Here is a 23,132-nt window from a genome sequence, read left to right on the forward strand (position 1 = left end):
TTAACACCTTATCAAAGCATAACGCGGATTGGGTAAAAAGCCAAAATCATCCAATGAAAACAATTTTAACATTTCGAATGTCGGGAGTCAATGTAAACTATCATGGCTTCTAAGTCCGAAATATAAGAATGGCTTTACCAGAACCTTTATTACTTGACGAAGAGCTCGAAAATCAATGTAACGAAATAAGAGCTATTGCATCAAAGGTTTGTTTTGTTACCCTTTAATAACGATGAAAGGTTATGGTCACTTGTTGAGTCATTCTGGTTTCAGTTTGATGATACATGTGATATTTTGATATAGATTTAACGTTAGAACAGGTCTGGTACAATCACTATCTACCAGGGACCTATATATACTAGTATATAGGTCCCTGTATCTACTTAGCTTTATTAACCTACTTGACGTAGCTTTATTTACCTACTAAATCATACTTATTTCTTTATTTAGCATTTTTTTCCAACTTCGAATAATCTAAAAACAATTCGTGAAAAAATCACCCTTGAAGATGTGTTTCATAAAGCGCAACTGCAATGAAAGTTATTAAAAATTTGGGGCAATATACAACACTTCTTGAATGAAATAACAAAAAGACCAGTTCTGGTTAACATAATAATTCAACATGGTGTGAAATAATCATACTTTTATTCATGCCTCACCACACTCAGGGTGGTGTACAGATACTCAAAACAATAGAAATATACAGGTAAACTTCGTTATCTTGACATCAACGGGACCATCGGAAAATGTCGAGATATCCGAGGTGTCGAGATATCAGAGTTGAGACTTGACATCCAAGATTTCACTGCATAGCAAAACACACAAGCTTATTATATGCACATGACTTCAATACAGATAGCTCAACATATTTCAGAATTCCCTATATTTTTATTAAAAATCTGAGAAGTTATTTCATAAAAGTCTTGTTTATAAAACGTGTTCTTTATCGAAATCTTTCTAAATTCACAAAGTTTCAGCACAAAGTTACAGCATTCGCGTGTAACTTGCCTTTTGATACGAAATTTGCTCTATAAACTTCGAACCGTATAAAGTCAACATCCGATGTACGGAAAAAAAATTAAATGCAGATTTTTTTTTCTTATTTCATTCAGGAAGAATGTACATTAAAATTAATTTTGTTATGAGATTTGTGTATCTATAAAACTAATGTAGTGATGTTACAGGTGCATGAATTATTATGGCTGATTCTGTCAATCGTGTCATTAATTGGATTGTTTCCTGTTGAATACATTTTAACTACAAAATTTCATTAAAACATCTTTTAATTCCTTAGTTTGAATTATTCAGTGTGTTTGTTATTCATTGAAATTTAGTTACCTTTTTCAAATTCAAAAGTTATGTTAGGTTTTGATATAAATAACCGTCTGTACATTTACGCAGAATCGTGTAGATTTAGCAATGATATTACCCAAGCTGAACATTAAGCAATTAACTTCTCAAAGATGCCGAAGGGGCTTGGGATTCACCTACAAACACAGTCTATAGAATTAATTAAGCAGCATGCAGTCAAAACATGGGTGTGAAAGGTGTGAACTTTTGACAATGTTGAGATACCCGTAGTCGTCCATGCGTGACGAGCGACCCTCTCTGACAAACAGTTATGTTCAGTAGAGCAGAAAATTGCTGATGTCGATATATACCAGGTAAATTTTGCTCTTGGGACTGTGAATATACGTCGAGATAACCCGGGTTATCGACATTATCGAGGTCGACATATCAGAGTTTTTGCAAATCATTTATATAGTAAATACTGCCAGGACCATGGAATGACGTCGACATAATCCAGGTTGTCGACATATCCGATGTCGAGATACCGAAGTTTACCTGTATATGTTTTGCATAAAAGTTTTCAAAAGCAGCAATGTTTAAACCATCCTCAATTTGCTCTGGGTTGCTTTTTTTTTTAAACTCCCTAGCATAAAAATTAATAGTCACATACTTGAGATTTTTTTTGTTTATTTTAAATAAAAAGCAAAATTGGGAAAACTTGCATTGAAATAGCTAAATAAAGCTACTTCAAATAGCTCATTACAGCTATGGTAGGTAATTCAAGCTACATAGCGAAATGTATACTGATAGAAGTGACCTGTAGAAGAAAATTAAATGTTACACTTAACATATTTAGATTAAATTCAGCAAATGTGTAATAAGGCCTAATAAAAAAATATGTTTGTTTACGGTTACCCGACCGACCCTATATTTAATAGCCAACCCAAATTTTTTTTCCGTCATAAAAATCCAGAAGCCACTCATTCATCGGTTAAATTTTAAATGCATCTTAATTGGTCAAGCATTTGAAATCGAAAGTACTAGAAATAGTTAGTGCAACATGGAATTAAAGAAGAAATACAAGACAGTTTTTTCATTGTGTGGTAGCTGCCCTAAGGCAGTTGGCAAGAAAGATATTGTCTATCGCCCATATGGCAAGCCCAAACAAAAGTAAAGCACCACACAATGGTAAAACTGTTTTGTATTTCAACCAATTCCTGTGAATTTGTGTATAAAAAAATCAATAAAATTAAGAAAAAAAAAAACCTACCTACCGACCCTATTTTATTTCAGTATGTAACAGTAAACAAACATATTTTTTTGTTTGGCCTAACATTCACACCCTTTATTCCATCGAAATTCAATTGTATGATATAGACTGATTTGGAAATTTGGATCAATGTATTATGCATTGCTATTATTGCAAGATTTGTTTCAGATTCTCTTTATACATCAAAAAGTATGAAAGACAGGGGAACAGAGGTGACTCTAAATAGTAGCTAGAATTCTGTAGTATACCAAATGTAGAAATGCTATTTGTGAACTTTGAGTGATTCATTTTAATGCTACAATAAAATTCTGCTTAAATTGTAGAGGATAAGAACACTACATATTTTTAAATACAATGTTAAGACAGTATTCTTTTTATTTTATGACTTATTCCCCCAAAAAGGATACTACTTAATTTAGTGATATCCATATATATACATTTCCAACTGTTTCCTCTTTGATAACTCTTTGAAAGTTAAGTGTGCTGATTTCTCAAAATTTACAGCTGAATGTAAAGTTAAAGGTCAAGTGCCTAATATGCATGTCAATTTCCCAGGCTGTCATTGTGTCTGATGTCAGTAGGTGGGGACTATAAAAATTGCAGAATGCTTTTTTTTTTAAATTTCAATTCTATTAGACAGCATTTTTTCTATTTGTATTAACATGTTAATTTCAAATGCAAATATATTTTAAGGAATCACTGTCTAGTTTGTTGGGTATGCCAGAGGCACTAACAACAGTTGGAAACATTGAATAATTTATGCATTATGGGCTTCAGCCATTATGCAATTTATCCCATGTTTCAAACTATCATTCCCAACAGACTAGACAGTGATTCCTTAATGAAACATATTTCAATTAGTCTCATATTCTTCAAAAAGTTCTGTTTTAAATTTAATTGGAAGAATAAAGTTTAATGTAAATTAAACATGAATCAGAAACATGTACATGAAGTTTCTTGCTTTAACAGAATTGGCTGAGCTCTGCCCACAGCTCCTTACAGCATTTGGACCAGATAAAGACATCTGTCTACAATGTTGGAATCCATGATCCTAAAGACCTTAAAGCCACCAACCTGTCTCATAGAGGACAAAGAAGTCAGAGTTATACAGATCTAGCTAATACCCCAAATGGCCCACCTGTTTCACTACAGAAAAATGCCATTGCTTGGTAATTTATCTGTATATATATTGGTCTTATAAATGTCTTTTTTTTTTATTATGGATGAATTGGTCTTATCAAAGTCTTTTTAGTATGGATATACTGGTTTTGTCAATGCATTTTTTAGTGTGGAATACAGTCATACATGTGCACATTAACAGTATTTATTAACTAGTGGTACAATCTAAATGGATTAAGATTTGTGTCTTGCTCATACAAGTCATTTTATGTTAGTTACCATTAATATACTGTAAACCATCACATGCCAGAAATATCAATGAGTTCTGTGACCTTCTTTTTTTCACTAATGAACATTTCTTCCCATGAATAATTCATTTAAATATGTAAATATGTATTTATAAAGAATGTTTCCTCAGGTGCAAAAATTTATAGTCATAAAAGAATTTCAAACTGTCAAATTGTGAATAAAAGTTACAATTAATTGTTGGTTTACAGAAAAACAAAATTTGACTAAATACCTTGTGTCAGCAGAAGCAACACAAGTCTAGCTAGGTTGTAAATGAATATCAAAATGGATGCAGCAGAGTATCATGCACACATTTCTAAAAAATCTAAGAATTTTCTGTGTAGTTACACAAATGTTCAATGTCTGGAAACATTTTGAGATGTTAAATATTATACATTATGTGGAATATTAGGGGAAGTAATGGATCAATTCCTGACCTCCTGGCTCAGCATAGTGCCCGGTCTCAAATGTCTGAGAAGCCTTCAGTCCGACATACTCGTCCTTCAAGCAGTAAAAAATCTCGACCTCAGAGTGCAAAAGAGTTACACAATGCAAAGGGATCACAACTCCCACCAAGAGGACCCAGTATTGGAGGTACATTTTGTAATAATGAATCTTTTTACATGATGAAGGAATCTGATAAAAAATGTCTTAATAAGCTTCCAGTTCTTAGTAAATGATTATTATTTGAACACAATCATTTTGAAAGTAAGCTTGAATTATTTCTATTGCATTATGTTTATAGGTCTATCTGTAGTCTTATCCCTCTTTCTGTTTATCCTCCACAGTTTAGTTCTAGCCTATATCTTATACACTTTTAAAGGTAGCATTATCATGCAGCCATGATACAGAAGGGTGACAAAAGTTTGACAAAAAATGGCTGTATGAAACAAAATCAAGAAAAATGAGAGGTAAAATTAATCATTTTCATAACGAAACCTATTTCAGTGAAAGGTGCCCGAGTAGATCCAGCAGGGAGACCCCCAAAGACTGTACATTACACATCAACTGGATGGGTGGGACCCCCAGCAGGCCTCAAGTTTGCTGATGATTTACCAACAGGTAAGATAAATGCTATCAATTCAAATAATAAAAATGTTATCAGGTAAAAAATTACTGGATTTTTAAATACTGTATACAGGGAAATTTTCACCCCCATTTTATTTTCACCCCTTCTGCCCTAGACACAAGTGGGCGAATTTAAGACGGGGCGAATTCAAAGAAAACAGTATAATTGCTTAAACAAAACTGTGACTGGGCAAATTTAAAATGGGGCAAAATTGTCTGCAAGTGTAATAGGGCGAAAATAACACGGGGCGAAATTAACCCTGTATACAGTAATGTTTTAATAAATCCGTATAGAATTAGATTACAAATTATTTTCCAGACATTTCATGTGGCAGGATATCCCTTGGGGGGTCACCCCCACCAGCTCCAGCAGGGTCACCCATTCCTCCAGAGTAAGGAACTGTTTTCACTGAATATGAATTTATTGATGTGTGACTACTAAGAAAACAGTCTTGGTAAATTTTGTTCACTTTTAAATATCAGATGGAATTTATGATGTTGTTCAGTGCTTTACCAACTACTAGTTTGTCAGTGGAGCAAACTTGCTCTAAAGGTTGGTATTTTATCACCTGTACCATTGGAAAATATTTAAAATACTAACACTGTGTTTATCAACTGTGTTTATCAACTGAACTAATTGTTGGAAGTTTTACCATTCTTCTCTTTACACAAAACATGACTGGATAAAGAGAATTGTTGCTTTGAGGTTATTTGGGCAATATTAAATAAGCACAGTCTTAAATTTTCCCAAAATAGACCAGAGCTATCAGTGCATAAGTAAAAGGGTTAAAAATACTTGATGTAAGCTTACAGTACATGTATGTACAAAATTGTACATCATATTATATTAGTATTTTATAATGCAACTCTTTTTTAATCAGAATGAAATTGGGACCTTCCAGCGTTGATGATTATCACATTGAAGAGAATGAGGTCATAAATACAGAACCTCCAAAACTAGCCTCCCCAGAGCCCATTCACTTCTCACTCCCCAGGATGGAGGAGGATTATGAAGAAGATAGTGACCTTGACACTGAAAGGTAGAATGACAATGACTTAAAATTCAGGCTTCATTCTGAGTGCAGGAACTTCCATTTATTTATTTAATGGTGCTCTTATTTTTTATTAGTTCTAGCTAGAATTAAATTTTTTAGTTTACTGTTTTATTTGCCTAAGATTGATTTTAATTTATAAATGAAAGGAGACTTCTTAGAAATTTAGACAACTTATGCCAACACTACTTACTAATTATGTTAACTTTGTAAATTTAATTTAAATTTAAGGCTTTTAGCCAAGGCAGAAGAACATGCACCAACACCTGTGGTTACAGAAAACTTACCTGGATTTACTTACACACACAATACAAGTAATAAACCAAATGCTGGTCATTTGGAGGTCAATGGGCAAGATGATGTTGCATTACCCTCTAGAATTCTAAAAGAGGAAGTAGATAACAATTCATTGTCCAATGATGTCAATACCGTATCAGATGATTCTGATGATTTGTTTGAGGAAGATGACGACAGCTTAGAAGATGATTGGGATGAAGAGTTGGCAGAACTGGACCAAAAAGATTCATCTTTCAATGAAAAGAATGAAAAGACCTCTGTCAAATTCCGGGAGGATAAAAATGTTACTATAGATATCACCCCAAGAAACCTAGGCTACAAAGTGGCTGACATGGAAACGCATTCCAGGAAAAAGCGTATTTCTCCACAGATGAAAGGAGAATTGGAGTCTGTATTATCCATCCTCAGCACAGGTCTACCAAAGAATGGCATCTCTTTAACAGAAGTAAACCAAGATACCAAGCACAGTGTTGAACGCAAATATAGTCAGCAGAGCTGTGAAATCTCAAAGAAACCAAAACCTCTCAATTCTGCATTGAAGCAGAGACCTGTATATGACACAAAGTGTGAAAAAAGACTGACTCATGAGAGACCAAGGTCTGCTAACAAGCCCTCCACCCCTGTTACAACAGTCACTGTGGCATATAGTGACATGGAGGAAATCAAGAAAAGCTCCAAATCAAAGGGCAGCAAGAAACATTCAGAGAAAGAAGTCATCACCATGGTAGAGAGAGTTCTGTCTGACAGTGAAGAGGAAAGTGTTCCAGAGGCTGATAAGGAGGACATAACTCCTGACAAACTGGAGTCATGGATGCCAACCAAGTGTGTATCTGAACCCCCTAAGAACTATTACGAATTATCTCGGAGATCCACATCTGTGCAAAGTCATTTCCGAGAACTCTCTCCCAAAACATCAAACCATATGTACAAGACAACAAAAACAATCGAGTTTGATGAATACAAGCCAAAGGAAACAACTATAAAGAATGTGATAGATGCAAGTGCTCTGTTGAAGAGTCGAGACAGGGAGAGGTTTGTGGGACTGGATGAGGAAAACAGGGTCAAGGCCAGGCCATCCAGTGAGCGACCTCATCATGTAGCTCCTAAAGAGAGGCTGACAAACAGACCAAGCAGTGAAATGGTTTGTTCATTTCATTCATGTAATGTAAGGCAAACACTAAAAAACGATCAAACACTGCAATGAATAATTCACTTTGAACATTTAGAAATCTGTGTTTTTGGAAAAAAAATTCTTCATTTAGTGTCTCAAAGATTATTAAATTTGATATAATCAGGTTACCAGGGTTTGAAATTGAATTACTCACTTGGAGTTTACTCTGAATTCTAGCCATGGACTACATGCTTGTTCAATCTATCATGAAATATGAACAATTGTATACATGTGCTGCATCATGCATATATATTTCACTAATAAAAAAGGTGTGGTAAATGAATTTTTAAATATATAAATTTTCAGTCTCAAAAGATCAAATCTAGTCAAAATCCAGAACTGCCTGTTGGTAAATTGGGTGCTGTTGCAACACATCTTGATAAAGTAAAGTCTGTTGAAAAGAAGGTAAGCTAAGAAATATTTCATTCTTTTGTAAACCTTGGATTAGGCCACATAGTTTTTAGATTCTAGTCCTAACCTGATGTGCTTAAAATGTCCCTCATTGACATTTTCTACTTAGAATAAAAAAGACTACTAAATAAGAAAGAAAATAATTAAGATACATATATGAGAAGATCAGATCATGTACATTACTTAATATTTTTGCAAAAAATTGTTTTATTATAAAAGCTGAAAAATTGCTTTGTGTAGTCATTTCAGTATTAAAAAAAGATATACAAGAATATGATATAGATCTTTCAAAGTATAAAGAATTAAATCTTCCATCTGCAGATGTTTATTGCAAGTTAGGATGATAATCTAATTAATATAATGAATTAATGATAACATGGAGATGGGGTTTTGTTTCAGATGCTTAGAAGACCTCTCTCTGCAACACATAGTCAACGAAAGTCTGAAGTGTCACTGCAAAAGGAAGAGTGTATTGACACATTAAAAGGAACAGTGAATGAAAAAGTAAATTTGTCACATGGACCAAAACCTGAACTGAGTGAAAGGGAGAGAGAGATAGAAAATCTTATCAATAAACATCTACGCAGAAATGATGCAGCAACCCCTGGATGTAAACCAGAAGACAGAATGCTTCCAGAACCTGATGCTTCAGACAAGAAGATGACAGAGAACCTCAAAAGCAGCAAGATGGATGAAGCCAAAGAAACAGAAGCCATATCACATGACCAGGAAGAAGGTGCGGAAGTGAAAGAGAGGCCACCTTCAGGAAGCAAGGCTAAGACTGCATCCAGGAAGGTCAGTCAATGTTTATATTGTATAAAAAAAACTTTCTTTTGACAGGTACTTGCATACGATTACATTAAAAAAGACCTATAAGTAAAAAAAAACCAGGTATTCAAGTTTTTCTACGTTTCAGACAAAGAAGAATTATGAAGATATTGAAACATTAGTCAGTGGGACATACAAACCTACACTCAAATCTGAGAGGTATGTATGTAATAATAAGATTTACATAATAGCAGCCTACACTCAAATCTGAAAGGTGTGTATGTAATAATAAAATTTACATAATAAAAGCCTACACTCAGATCTGAGAGGTGTGTATGTAATAATAAGATTTACATAATAACAGCCTACACTCAAATCTGAAAGGTCTGTATGTAATAATAAAATTTACATAATAACAGCCTACACTCAAATCTGAGAGGTATGTATGTAATAATAAGATTTACATAATAAAAGCCTACACTCAGATCTGAGAGGTATGTATGTAATAATAAGATTTACATAATAAAAGCCTACACTAAAATCTGAGAGGTGTATGTAATAGTAAGATTTACATAATAAAAGCCTACACTCAAATCTGAGAGGTATGTATGAAATAATAAGATTTACATAATAACAGCCTACACTCAAATCTGAGAGGTATGTATGTAATAATAAGATTCACACCATAAAAGCCTACACTCAGATCTGAGAGGTGTGTATGTAATAATAAGATTTACACCATAACAGCCTACACTCAGATCTGAGAGGTATGTATGTGATAATAAGATTTACATAATAACAGCCTACACTCAGATCTGAGAGGTATGTATGTAATAATAAGATTTACATAATAAAAGTCTACACTCAAATCTGAGAGGTGTGTATGTAATAATAAGATTTACATAATAAAAGCCTACACTCAAATCTGAGAGGTGTATATGTAATAATAAGATTTACATAATAAAAGCCTACACTCAAATCTGAGAGGTATGTATGTAATAATAAGATTTACATAATAACAGCCTACACTCAAATCTGAGAGGTATGTATGTAATAATAAGATTCACACCATAACAGCCTACACTCAAATCTGAGAAGTGTGTATGTAATAATAAGATTTACCTAATAAAAGCCTACACTCAAATCTGAGAGGTGTGTATGTAATAATAAGATTTACATAATAAAAGCCTACACTCAGATCTGAGAGATATGTATGTAATAATAAGATTTACATAATAAAAGCCTACACTCAAATCTGAGAGGTGTATATGTAATAATAAGATTTACATAATAAAAGCCTACACTCAAATCAGAGAGGTATGTATGTAATAATAAGATTTACATAATAAAAGCCTACACTCAAATCTGAGAGGTGTGTATGTAATAATAAGATTTACATAATAAAAGCCTACACTCAGATCTGAGAGATATGTATGTAATAATAAGATTTACATAATAAAAGCCTACACTCAAATCTGAGAGGTGTATATGTAATAATAAGATTTACATAATAACAGCCTACACTCAAATCTGAGAGGTATGTATGTAATAATAAGATTTACATAATAAAAGCCTACACTCAAATCTGAGAGGTATGTATGTAATAATAAGATTTACATAATAACAGCCTACACTCCAATCTGAGAGGTATGTATGTAATAATAAGATTTACATAATAAAAGCCTACACTCAAATCTGAGAGGTATGTATGTAATAGTAAGATTTACATAATAACAGCCTACACTCAAATCTGAGAGGTATGTATGTTATAATAAGATTTACATAATAAAAGCCTACACTCAGATCTGAGAGGTATGTATGTAATAATAAGACTTACACCATAACAGCCTACATTCAAATCTGAGAGGTATGTATGTAATAATAAGATTTACATAATAAAAGCCTACACTCAAATCTGAGAGGTGTGTATGTAATAATAAGATTTACATAATAAAAGCCTACACTCAGATCTGAGAGGTGTGTATGTAATAATAAGATTTACATAATAACAGCCTACACTCAAATCTGAGAGGTGTGTATGTAATTATAAGATTTACATAATAAAAGCCTACTCTCAGATCTGAGAGATATGTATGTAATAATAAGATTTACATAATAAAAGCCTACACTCAAATCTGAGAGGTGTATATGTAATAATAAGATTTACATAATAAAAGCCTACACTCAAATCAGAGAGGTATGTATGTAATAATAAGATTTACATAATAAAAGCCTACACTCAAATCTGAGAGGTATGTATGTAATAATAAGATTTACATAATAAAAGCTACACTCAAATCTGAGAGGTGTGTATGTAATAATAAGATTTACATAATAAAAGCCTACACTCAGATCTGAGAGGTGTGTATGTAATAATAAGATTTACATAATAACAGCCTACACTCAAATCTGAGAGGTGTGTATGTAATAATAAGATTTACATAATAACAGCCTACACTCAGATCTGAGAGGTGTGTATGTAATAATAAGGTTTACACCATAACAGCCTACACTCAGATCTGAGAGGTATGTATGTAATAATAAGATTTACACCATAACAGCCTACACTCCAATCTGAGAGGTATGTATGTAATAATAATATTTACATAATAACAGCCTACACTCAGATCTGAGAGGTATGTATGTAATAATAAGATTTACATAATAACAGCCTACACTCAAATCTGAGAGGTCTGTATGTAATAATAAGATTTACATAATAAAAGCCTACACTCAAATCTGAGAGGTGTGTATGTAATAATAAGATTTACATAATAAAAGCCTACACTCAGATCTGAGAGGTGTGTATGTAATAATAAGATTTACATAATAACAGCCTACACTCAAATCTGAGAGGTGTGTATGTAATAATAAGATTTACATAATAAAAGCCTACACTCAGATCTGAGAGATGTGTATGTAATAATAAGATTTACACCATAACAGCCTACACTCAGATCTGAGAGGTATGTATGTAATAATAAGATTTACACCATAACAGCCTACACTCAGATCTGAGAGGTACATATGTAATAAAAAGATTTACATAATAAAAGCCTACACTCAAATCTGAGAGGTATGTATGTAATAATAAGATTTACATAATAACAGCCTACACTCAAATCTGAGAGGTATGTATGTAATAATAAGATTTACATAATAAAAGCCTACACTCAAATCTGAGAGGTGTGTATGTAATAATAAGATTTACATAATAACAGCCTACACTCAAATCTGAGAGGTATGTATGTAATAATAAGATTTACATAATAAAAGCCTACACTCAAATCTGAGAGGTATATGTACATGGATATTATAGTGTTTATATCATTCAAACCTCAACTAAAGCTGAGAGATCTGGATGTAAAAGTGTTGATATCTAGTTGTTCACATTTAAAATAAACTTTACAGTTTGACGTAAAAAAGCTCCTGAGAGCTTTTTACAACCAAAAGAGTGCATTGTTTATACATTGTAGATTCCTAATTTTGGCAAAATTTTGCTAGAAGCAGAACTCGGAAAATAAAATTACCCGCTTTTATTTTTATATTGCTAAAATACATGCAAAAACTCTAGATCAGCAGTTCAATCACAAATTCTTATTCTTACAATTTGGCTTCTGAGTCAATTTGTAAGTACTCATGTAAAATAAGAATCTACAGTATATTGTTTTTATTATGCCCCCGTATCGAAGATTCGGGGGTATATAGTTTTTGCCCTGTCCGTCCGTCTGTCTGTCTGTTTGTTTGTCCGCAAAAACTTTAACATTGCCCATTACTTTTGATTGGTTGGAGCTATGGCTTTCATATTTCACATGTGTATTCCTTGTGACAAGACCTTTCTTTGGGTACCACCATATTTGACCTTGACCTTGGAGTTTAACCCTGTTTTGCAAAATTTTACCCAACTTTAACCTTGGCCATAACTTTTGAACAATTGGTGCTAGGGCTTTCATATTTCACATGTGTAATCCTTGTGACAAGACCTTTCTTTGGATACCAACAACTTTGACCCTTTGACCTTGGAGTTTGACCTACTTTTGAAAAAACTTTAACATTGGCCATAACTTTTGAATGTTTGGTGCTAAGGCTTTCATACTTCACATATATAATCCTTGTGACAAGACCTTCCTTTGGATACCAACAACTTTGACCCCTTGACCTTGGAGATTGACCTACTTTTGAAAAACATTGACCTTGGCCATAACTTTTGAACCGTTGCGGCTAAGGCTTTCATACTTCACATATGTTATCCTTGTGACAAGACCTTTCTTTGGATACCAACAACTTTGACTCTTTGACCTTGGAGTTTGACCTACTTTTGAAAAACTTTAACATTGGCCATAACTTGTGAACAGTTGATGGTAGGGTTTTCATACTTCACATAAGTAATCCTTGTGACAAGACCTTCCTTTGGATACCAACAACTTTGACCTTGGAGATTGACCCACTTTTGAAAAACTTTGCAGCTAGGGCTTTCATACTTCACATATATAATCCTTGTGACAAGACCTTGCTTTTGATACCAACAATTGTAATCCATTGACCTTGACCTTGGAGTTTGACTTTCTTTTGAAAAACTTAAACCTTGGTCATAACTTTTGAACGATTGGTGCATACTTCACATATTTCACTGGTATATTTCTTGGGAGAAGGCCTTTCCTTAGGCACCATTAATTTTGACCATTTGACCTTGACCTGGATGTTTGACTTACTTTTGAAAAAAACTTTAACCTTTTCCATATCTATTCAATGGTTGCTGCTAGGGCTCTCATATTTCACAGGTATATTCCTCAACACAAGACCTTACTTTGGGTACCAACTATTTGATTTGCATTTGAGAAAGTTTAACCTTTTCTATAAGTTGCCATATGGGGGGCATCAGTGTTTCACAAACACATCTTGTTTAATAGTTAATTATATGATCTTGCATGTCTGAAAATAATTTGTGAATCTGTAGATCAGATTGAAAAGTAATAGTTTTGCTTTTTAGTTTAAAGGAAAACAAAGTCAACAAAATTGTACTGAAAATGGCAGAAACTAGGGTCAATGCCAAGCTAACAGACAACACGAGTAAGTTCTGCACCAGGGACCCGTTTTACAAAAGAACTTACGACTAAGACCAAAAACTTTAGTTGATTGTAAAATTTTGCAAACTTCATGATTCTGTTTAATATTGCTAGCATAAAAGTATCTTTCTAGATACCTTTTAAAAAGATTAAAACCATTTTCTATTTAACATAAATTAGAAAGTTATTAGCAGAATTAAATTTTGGTCTTAGTCGTAAGTTCTTTTGTAAAACGGGACACTGATTACTGTACTATAATTAGATGTACAAGTATTAACTATTTTCAGTATCATTTGCAATACAAGATCTGAGATAAAGTAGTACTTCAGAGATCTGCCATATATACATGTATGTAATAAAAAAATCTACTATCTGTCCTGTAAATATCACCATACATGCCATAGGTTTATTATACATGTGTTAGTAATTATAGAATATTTATGTTTTGTTTAGAGCACTACGCGTCTTACTCCCGGAGTCGTGTGAGATCTGCCCCGCTCCGTAGGGTCGCATCAGAACCAAAAGTCAGATACACCAAACCATTCTTCATCAATTCCAAAAATCCAGATGATGTAATGCTTATCATATATATTTCAGTTAGGCAAATTATGCTCAACCTCAAAATTATTTTTCTTTTAATGATAGAAACTAGGAATTTGTGCCGAACTAATTTGTAAAATTTTGTAAACCTCATTGAATGAACTTTCAAATATTTTCTTTAAAGGTAACTTTTAAAGATAAACATAATGATTAACTTTATATATAATCCCAGGATAGAACTTTGTGTCACTGTTTTCAGGATGTCTTCACCGAGAATGAGCTGGAGGCTTACCAGCTCCATCAGAGATTGGCTGCTGCAGATGTATTCATCAGACCAGAAACCTTAGAAAGGTGGCTCACAAGTTTTAAAATAATGAGTAATTAACGAAGTTAACACTTTATTTAAATATCGCACAGAATTAATGTAGTTCTGTTTATACTGTGATTAAATTTCCCAATTTTAGGGCACTTTATCCTCCATCTGGGAAAACTTTGTACTATGATGTTGAAAACAAATTACCTCGATCAACTTCAGCAAGGTTGGTATTAGTTATTCTCTGAATTCAGTGCATGTACAAATTAAATTGCATTGTACATTAAGTAGAAATATTCTTCATTATTACCTTTTACAACTTTCCAGTTTGTTAAGTCACCCCAAAGTCTGGCTTCCTGTTGAGTATAAGCAGTTCAAGTTGGCAGAGAAAAACTTAGGTTGGTAAAACTCTCCTTTGTTATATTTTTAGAAGCAGTACTGTAAATGTCTTTTTATTTGCAAGAACTTTATTTTTGCATAATTACGCATGTCTACCTGCTTGTGTAAATTTTAACTTGCATACTTTTATATTGATAAGGATTATATATAGCAGTAACCACAGCTCATGAATAATTATGTCTCTCTTATAAACACCAAATAGCTATCTCGTGAAAATAGGGTGTTCTGAGAATATAGTGATCTACATATTAATTTTCCAAGTGAAATGGAGAGCAGCTATAGGCAATAGCTGCCTATTTAATTTTTTCTTTCTTTCCTACATTTGCTTTATATGATCATGACTATGCAAACATTTCAAGAATTATCTGTTTCTATATACTTTACAAATACATTGCATAATTGCTTCAACAGATAGAGCCAATGAAATAATCCGCAGAAGGGAACTTGCTGAAGAAAGGAAAGCTCGTCTGGCAGAACTTGGATCAGCTGCAAAGAAAAAGAAGGGAAAGAAAAAAGGTGGAAAGAAAAAGGGTGCAGGATCAGGAAAGAACAAGTCCATTTGCTGAGCATACCTCCCATTTGTGCCAAAGGCAGCAGTACTGATATAGATGTTGTCCACAACTAAGTTCATGTATCAAGGCTTTGCTGCATCAAAGACAGGAACTTCATAGTCAACCATTCCTTTGTTTTAGATATATGGTATCAGCAGAATTAAGGTGTATTTTGGTATATTTCTGTGTATGGTATTAAGGTTTATCAATTTACAAACTTTCTATTAAACCTTACCAGTTCATTTTGTTTTACTGTACATACTATTGTAGCTTTTAATATGAGAGAAGATGAATCATTTCATGGTAAGATACATATATACATGAAAAATAATCAATTATAATAGTATTCATAAAATTTCAAATACAAGTCCTGTCTTTAGGTACATTATGGTACAAGATGGTACCTTCTCATTATTGAATTCTTCTTTTTTTCAATGTTAATATTTTGATTACTGGTATTTTTTTTTTTTACTATGAACACCTTAGCAGAATTTTGCATTAGTATACAGATATTGTGATACGTCCTGAGCCTGACAGAGTACTCACCTTTCTGCCTTGGTATCAGTGTATATTGTAGTAGATGCAACAGCTGTATAAATGATCTCCAGTCTAATATCTATGAATTCTGTAGACAATTTTTATTAAGGTTTTAACTTATGTGAGCTGTAAGTTCAAATGAGCTTTTCTGATCCCCCACTGTCCATGCGTCCGTCTATACATCCATCCGTCTGTCAACTTTTCACATTTTTGACTTATCAAGAACCACAAGGCCAATTTTAATTAAAGATGGCACAGAGCTCCCTTGGGTTAAGGGGATTCTATATTGTTTAAATAAAGAGCCAAGCCTTCTTACAAAGGGAGATAATTAAAAAAATGCAAATATGGATGGGGTAATTTAAAAATCTTCTCAAGAACCACTGGACCAGAAGAATTGAAACATATGAAAGCTTGCTGAGGTAGTGTAGATTCTAATTATTCAAATCATAGCCCTTGGGGTAGGGTGGGGTCACAACAGGGGATAAAAGTTTTACATTGGAATATATAGGAACAAATTATTTAAAATCCTCTGAAGAAGAATCACTGAATCAGAAGAGGTGAAACTTATGTGAAAGTTTCAAGACATACTGTTGATTAAAAATTGTTCAAATAATGGTCCCAGGGGCATGGTGGGGCCACAATAGGGTATCAATGTTACATTGGAATATATTGGATTAAAGTTTAAAATAGCTCCTCAAGGACCACAATAGAACCATTAATTTGTAAACATTCCCAAGTTGAGTGGATTCAGTTTTTATTTTAATTATGAACCCTGGGTTAGATCAGAAAATCAGAATCAATTTTTACATAATGTATTTATACAGGAAAAGATTTTTCTCCATAACTGCATGTAAAGCCATGTTAGTCATATTGATATTGAAGCATCTATCTGTTGTGTGGATTCAGAGATAATAGAGTGAGGATGAGACATAATATGGGATCACAATTTTCATCAGAATACAAGTAATAGCTTTTCAAAAAGCTTGCCTGACTAATCAATCAATATCTATGGAATGTATATGCAAGAGAGGTGCTAAACGTTTCCGTCATCATAGTTGCGATACTCCATTACACAAGACGTACAATTGACTTTCTCAAATGTCATAACCAAATACTACAGATTAACGAATATCTAAGACATGCCACTATTTGGTCATTTATTAGTTAGCCCACGGGCTGACTAGTTACGTTGGGATGAAACTGCAAGTGCGCTAGCGTAGATTATAATCAAAGGCGGATCCCGGATCCAGCACCGGTGCGCCGGGCGTACGCCCCCCCCCCCCCCCCTACATATAAGTAGAACTTATATGTTTATTATCCTAAAATCAAGGAAAAACACCTTATTTGTAAGAATTCGTCAGCTTCCGGGGGCTTCGCCCCCGAACCCCCATCAGGGCTTTGCCCTGGACCCACTGGGGTTTCAATACAGACCCCCTTCCTTCTACTGCGCCCTCCCGATATGAAATTCCTGGATCCGCCACTGATAATTCTGGGGAAAATAGTTAGATGATTCGTTTTAAAGAAATTCATATAACATGTACTCTCTTACTAGAGGGCTCACTTCTTTATGCACACTCCCTGGTCAGTGATAGATTGATGAGACGGCCTCTATTTATAGACTGGTCTGTACGTTTTCCGTCGTTCTCGACGACGAAGTAAATTATGAACAGTTTTAACTCAGAAAGTTGTCTTGAAGTGTTTGAGACAAAAATGCTTCAATGCTGCTCTAGAAATCAAAGTAAATGACCTGTACATTTTATAGCTAGCGCAAAACAAGAATGATACTAAAAACACCCCCACCCCCCCTTGGACAAAACTCACGCGATGATCGATGGTCTTACCATATACGTGTACTATAAATGAGTTTAAAATACATCTTCAGTTATATACAGTTTTGAAATTGTTTAGTTTTTCTTTTCAATCGATTTCAGGACCTTTCTCATTTTTATAATAACGTGCTTTTTTATGAAATGAAAAATGAAAAGAACAGATCATGATGTCTTCATTTTGCCGATTCTTTACTTAGAACTTTACGAGAGTGAAGCCCATTCCTCTACGGGTACTGACCTACACTCTTGTCACTGTATTAAAAGGAAACCCTTGTTTATCACAAAGCATGAAATAATATGCTACTCGCTGACTTTCTAAGCTTTTTTTTTAAAAACCTTACCTTGTAATGTACATTATTAATAAATGTAATATTGAAAGAAAGGCTAGGTGGAAAACAGACTGAATCAAGAAGGGATGTCCAATTTACTAGGTGGAGGGAGTTTGTTTATGATTAGACAAGTCCACTTATGGGATAAATAGTAAGAATAATCAGCAAATCCATTGCTTTAGTCAGGGACCTATATACTAACTAGTATATAGGTCCCTGCTTTAGTGTTGCCTGTCCATGTACAATGTGTTATCTTATAAAATGAGATAAAATTTACTGTTAATAAAAAATCAGGAGCTTAAGAATCATGTTAAAAGAATAAACTTTATTTATTTCCATAGAAGTTATCACACCCATTCAATAGAACAACCCAAGGAAAAGGCGCGAAGATAATTTTCATGTGACATTTGGCGTGAAATCATTGTGTCACCCCTTTCTTAGAAGGCAAATGGACTGATCCAGTAGTTTAGAAACGCAGAAAAAATGTTACACGGACATGTCCGTACAAAGAATCGCATAGAATAAACATGTGTATGCAAAAGAACTGAAGGAATTAAACACATCATTATTTTGCATCAGTTATATGATTCTTTCTTCTGCAAACTGTATTTGTTTAAATCCAGGTAACAAATTCCGATGTAAATCAGCTTGCACAAAATCTAGTTCATTAAGAATGATCGCTTAGTTTCGGATCCCTGAAATATTAATCCTTATACTGCCTGACGCACGTGGCGTCAGGCAATAAAGGAGAAAAAAGAATCTTTTGAAGAACAGCAGGGTTAAAATTATTGAAGTGAGTGTATTGGCCAATGGGCCTATTGTTTTAATATGTTGGCATCATTGCAGCTTTATTGTACAAATTGTTCTAAAACTATCTAGACTATTAGCAGAGTTCTATATAGATATACAGTCTCAAGGGAGAATCCCATTAATAATATATACTTCACTTTTTACAGAATCAGACACAGGGTGTTTGTTAACTATTTCATTTTAAAAAATAGTTTGTTTTGTTGACAGGGTGTTGATAAACTGCTGAAGCATTATGCATTTAGAATATCAGTTTCTCTTGATCTTTTAACAGTGTCCTCTTTGTAATTCATGAATCTTGATTGTGAATCATTCTCTTCTTTATCATTTCAAATCTTTTTTCAGCTCATTGATATTTTGTCATTTCTATTAGGAGATTGAAAATCTTATTGTTAATCATGAAATTTACTTGTGTGCAAATATTTCCAAGATAGTTTTTTTTTTTTAATTTATAGAAAGCTTTATTTTTGTTGTATTTTTTTGAATACAAAAACAAGACTTATTTTTAGTTTTGCTTGCCAGTATAATGTAAGACAAACATAATTTGTGTCTGGGCAGTATTAGAATACATATGTGCAAATGATGAACATTTTTATTAAATTTTACTCTAGTGCTAGAAATTTATTGTTTATTTATTTTTTATAGAAATTTATTAGAATGAAAAAAATCTGTTAATACTCTGCATATATATCATCAGCCATGATCAGATTCTCAGGGGTTGAACACAGTTTACTCTTTACACAATCTTTGGATTAGCTCTCCATGTTGTGGGAATTTCTGTAGCATATCTGCCCTCTTTCCTTGAGCCCAGTCTTGTAAATCCCATCCTTCAAAAAAGAAACAAGATGCCTATGGGTCACAATGCTAACCTGAGTCCCCCATTCCAATTTTAGCCCCACCTCAGCCTAAAAGTTCATTATTTGTAAAATTAAAAAAAAAAAACTTATATATATTATACTTATATTTTGTAAAATTAAAAACTTAAGTCCACAAAACTTGTGAATGTTTGCACATTAATGTGATTTATTGTAGCCTTGCTACTCTTGAAAAGATTCGCTCCTACAAATTCCTAGCTTTGCAAAACTCATCCCCTATTGCAGGGGTCATTGCTTATCAATATGATTTAATGTGGCCTGCTACTCTTGAAAAATAAAATTCCTGTCTATTCTTACATATTGTATATAAAACTTTGAGGTCCTGTTGTGGTCCACACTTCCCCTGGTCATAACTCTGCTGTTCTTATGAAGGAGATTTTTAAAGATTTTTTCCCTAAATATTCCAATGTAAAATTTTGATGTCCTGTGCAACCCCACCATAGAGTACCCCTGGGACCCTCAGTTGAACAAAATTGAGTGTACTCTTTGTCAGAAAGCTTGCATATAAGTTTTTTTTGTGCCTTGTGATTCTTGAGAAGAAGATTCTTTTAAGACATTGATTTTTTTTGTCTTTTTTTAATTACATGTATCTTCCTTTTCAAGAGGGTATGGCCCTTTACACTTAAATCCCCATTATCCAAGGATACTTTGTAACATGTTTGGTTGATATTGGTCCACCGGTACTTAAGAAGTTGAAAATGTGAAAAGTTTGGAGATGGATGGACAGATAAATGATGGACAATGAGTGATAAAAAAAACTCACTTGACCCTTTAGTTCAGGTGAGCCAAAAACATGAAAAACACAGAGAGGGAAAGAGGGATGCCAGACAGTCTTTGATCAAAACATTTCACTTGATCTTTCGAGTCATACGAGTTTAAAAAAGTACAAAGAGCTATATGTGGTATATCGACATAATATACACCTTTTTCACAAAAAATCATGGTAATTTTGAATTTACGTCATATTCCTGACATCATATCTAACATATGATGTCATGGCTGATGAAAATATTTATTGCTTTGAAGTCTGCAGATGTCCCCCGTTTTAGAACATAATTATATACTGGTATTTCTCTGTCAAAGTTTGATTTTGGGGGCAAATATTGGTCGTTACCAAATATAGTCCTTTTGGTATCCAGTTTGTACATTTTGTCCTGATTATTAAAAAAACAGACGTTAAAATTCGTTATAAGTGTTGCATTAAAGTTTTGCAATTTACATGCATATCACTGAAAACTATCTTGGTTAATTTTAATTCTCTGAACTCCCAAAATTAGTTAACTAATGCCATTAAGAATGCAGAAGTACCTGGAATAACAACAGCTCCAAAGAGAGTGTACTGTGTCCCTTCCATTGGCTCCACTGCATACCAAGTGTCATGTTGCACTGTTACTTGGTATCGATAATCACCATTTTTCAAAGTATCTCCTAGAATCTTCTGTGTTAATTTTCCTTCATTGTCTATTGTATATATCTAGATGGAGGAAAATTTAATACGATTACTGATCTAGAAAGTTTATAAATAAACATGGATTTAAAGAAAAGTGATGATTCCACACACTTTTGATGGTCCCCCTGCATGCCACAGAAAGATCTCGTCAAACAAAGGTAAATGGAAAGACACATACTTGTCAGACTTTAAAAGATAGTAAATACAACTGCCACCATCTCTGGGTCCTTGAAATCTGAAAATAAAAAAGGCGGAGGGATAAAACTACACCTTGTTTAATTAAAGTAAATTTGAGTTAATTTAATCCTAATCACAGTAAAATTTGTCTAATCCGGACACCACTGGTTCCATAGAAATTGGCTGGATTAGACAACATTCTGGATTAGACAACATTTTAAACCACTGAATTTAATGAAAGGGACTTAAAGTTTATATCAGATTAGGCAAGATTTCATAATACAAACATCTGGATTAGACAAGTTTCACTGTATATAATAAATCCATATAATTTTTAACAAGAAAATATAATTTTCTGAGAAGTCAACATTATAAATTATCTGTCAAATCATCACATTTATCTGACAACTGGAAATAATTTCTAACAAGTCATAATTTTCTAACAAGGTGACATAGTTGTATGATGTTGATTTGTCAGAAAATTATTTTAATTGGTTAGAGGATATGTTGACTTGTCAGATAATTATGTTGACTTGTCATATATTTAAGTCAATTTGTCAAATATGATGTCATGAAAGATTTAAGTGATTTTAACTTGTCAGTTGATCTTGTTGACTTGTCAGTTCTTTATGTCGACTTATCAGATCACTAGGTTGACTTGTAAGAAAATATGTTGTCAACTGGTCATGGGCACATTTTCATAATAAATTTTTAAATGTATGAGTAAATGACAAGTTGACATAAACCTATGTCACTATAATTGCTACTTTGCAGTTATCTATACTGTACATGGTAAAACCTGAGATAAACCTAGTACTAGTATAATCATTATTTGAATTTGTTCAAACATCCTGCAGGTTAAATTTATTTGAAATACATGTAGATGCCAAATTTCTACAATTATTGATATTCTTCATTTCAAAAAAAAAAAAGAAAAAGAACAAAGGCTTCTGTTTAGAGTCCACCCTTCTTGGTACTCTTCCTTTCCTGCAAGACTCCTAACCACATACATAAATTTGAAAAAAAGGCCCATGGACCACAATACTAACCTGAGTAATCTTGGTCCTCAGAAGACTATATATTATGAAATATGTTAACCCTAGCACAAACTTCATCCACTGTTGTGGCCCCGACCTAACCCTGGCATACCTACTTGTTAGCTTGTATAAATGTAACTTGTCTGTCAGTCCGATACTGCTCAGAGAAAAAGCCACCCTCAGGGTGAGGGGTCAGTCCAAGGGAGCGCACCAGGTGATCAATTTCTTTATCGGCAGACATGACTGGGGATAAAAACTGTTACACCAAATCACCAGTCACTGAAATGATCAGAAAATAAATGTTGAAAACACCGATAAACCATTCCCAATCTAGTATCTGTTCAGACTGCAGCTCTACTGTTCTGGACCTAAAATAAGCTTGGTTCATAACATATTGATGTGAATTGAATATAAGCAGCATCTGTTCTATAAGATAAGTTGCCTGGTGATGAGGATGATTGCAAGATTTTAGCCACCAAATTAGAAAT

General features: G+C 33.4%; 2 protein-coding genes across 2 annotated transcripts; one reads left to right on the forward strand and one right to left on the reverse strand.

Moving 5' to 3' along the window:
• Positions 1-110: 110 nt before the first annotated feature.
• LOC133173631 (uncharacterized) lies at positions 111-15,820 on the forward strand. Its single transcript, XM_061308612.1, has 16 exons — positions 111-206; positions 3,530-3,729; positions 4,380-4,561; positions 4,916-5,029; positions 5,355-5,427; positions 5,938-6,075; positions 6,319-7,525; positions 7,862-7,960; positions 8,366-8,761; positions 8,883-8,953; positions 13,725-13,804; positions 14,254-14,372; positions 14,600-14,691; positions 14,805-14,879; positions 14,981-15,051; positions 15,464-15,820. Exons 1-16 carry the CDS (start codon positions 129-131, stop codon positions 15,616-15,618), a joined length of 3,150 nt encoding a protein of 1,049 aa, XP_061164596.1. The 5' UTR covers positions 111-128; the 3' UTR covers positions 15,619-15,820.
• A 3,967-nt stretch (positions 15,821-19,787) lies between these two features.
• LOC133173641 (uncharacterized) lies at positions 19,788-22,923 on the reverse strand. Its single transcript, XM_061308626.1, has 4 exons — positions 22,761-22,923; positions 21,542-21,665; positions 21,289-21,454; positions 19,788-19,932 (listed from the first exon to the last, which is right to left on the reverse strand). The coding sequence occupies exons 1-4, from the start codon at positions 22,883-22,885 to the stop codon at positions 19,835-19,837; spliced, it is 513 nt and encodes a 170-aa protein (XP_061164610.1). The 5' UTR covers positions 22,886-22,923; the 3' UTR covers positions 19,788-19,834.
• Positions 22,924-23,132: the final 209 nt, after the last annotated feature.

The sequence above is a fragment of the Saccostrea echinata genome, unplaced genomic scaffold (assembly GCF_033153115.1).
Source record: "Saccostrea echinata isolate AGI-Se365-2 ecotype Australia unplaced genomic scaffold, CSIRO_AGI_Sech_v1 ptg000056l, whole genome shotgun sequence".
NCBI classification, from domain to species: Eukaryota; Metazoa; Mollusca; class Bivalvia; order Ostreida; family Ostreidae; genus Saccostrea; species Saccostrea echinata.

Excerpts from the sequence above, each read along its gene's own strand:
- LOC133173631 (XM_061308612.1), top strand. The coding sequence starts at position 129 with ATGGCTTTACCAGAACCTTTATTACTTGACGAAGAGCTCGAAAATCAA. Across the intron at positions 207-3,529 it reads TAAGAGCTATTGCATCAAAG|AATTGGCTGAGCTCTGCCCA; the intron begins GTTTGTTTTGTT and ends TTGCTTTAACAG. Across the intron at positions 3,730-4,379 it reads CAGAAAAATGCCATTGCTTG|GGGAAGTAATGGATCAATTC; the intron begins GTAATTTATCTG and ends GTGGAATATTAG.
- LOC133173641 (XM_061308626.1), bottom strand. The coding sequence starts at position 22,885 with ATGTCTGCCGATAAAGAAATTGATCACCTGGTGCGCTCCCTTGGACTG. Across the intron at positions 21,666-22,760 it reads ACATTTATACAAGCTAACAA|ATTTCAAGGACCCAGAGATG; the intron begins GTAGGTATGCCA and ends TTTTATTTTCAG. Across the intron at positions 21,455-21,541 it reads ATGCAGGGGGACCATCAAAA|ATATATACAATAGACAATGA; the intron begins GTGTGTGGAATC and ends TCCTCCATCTAG.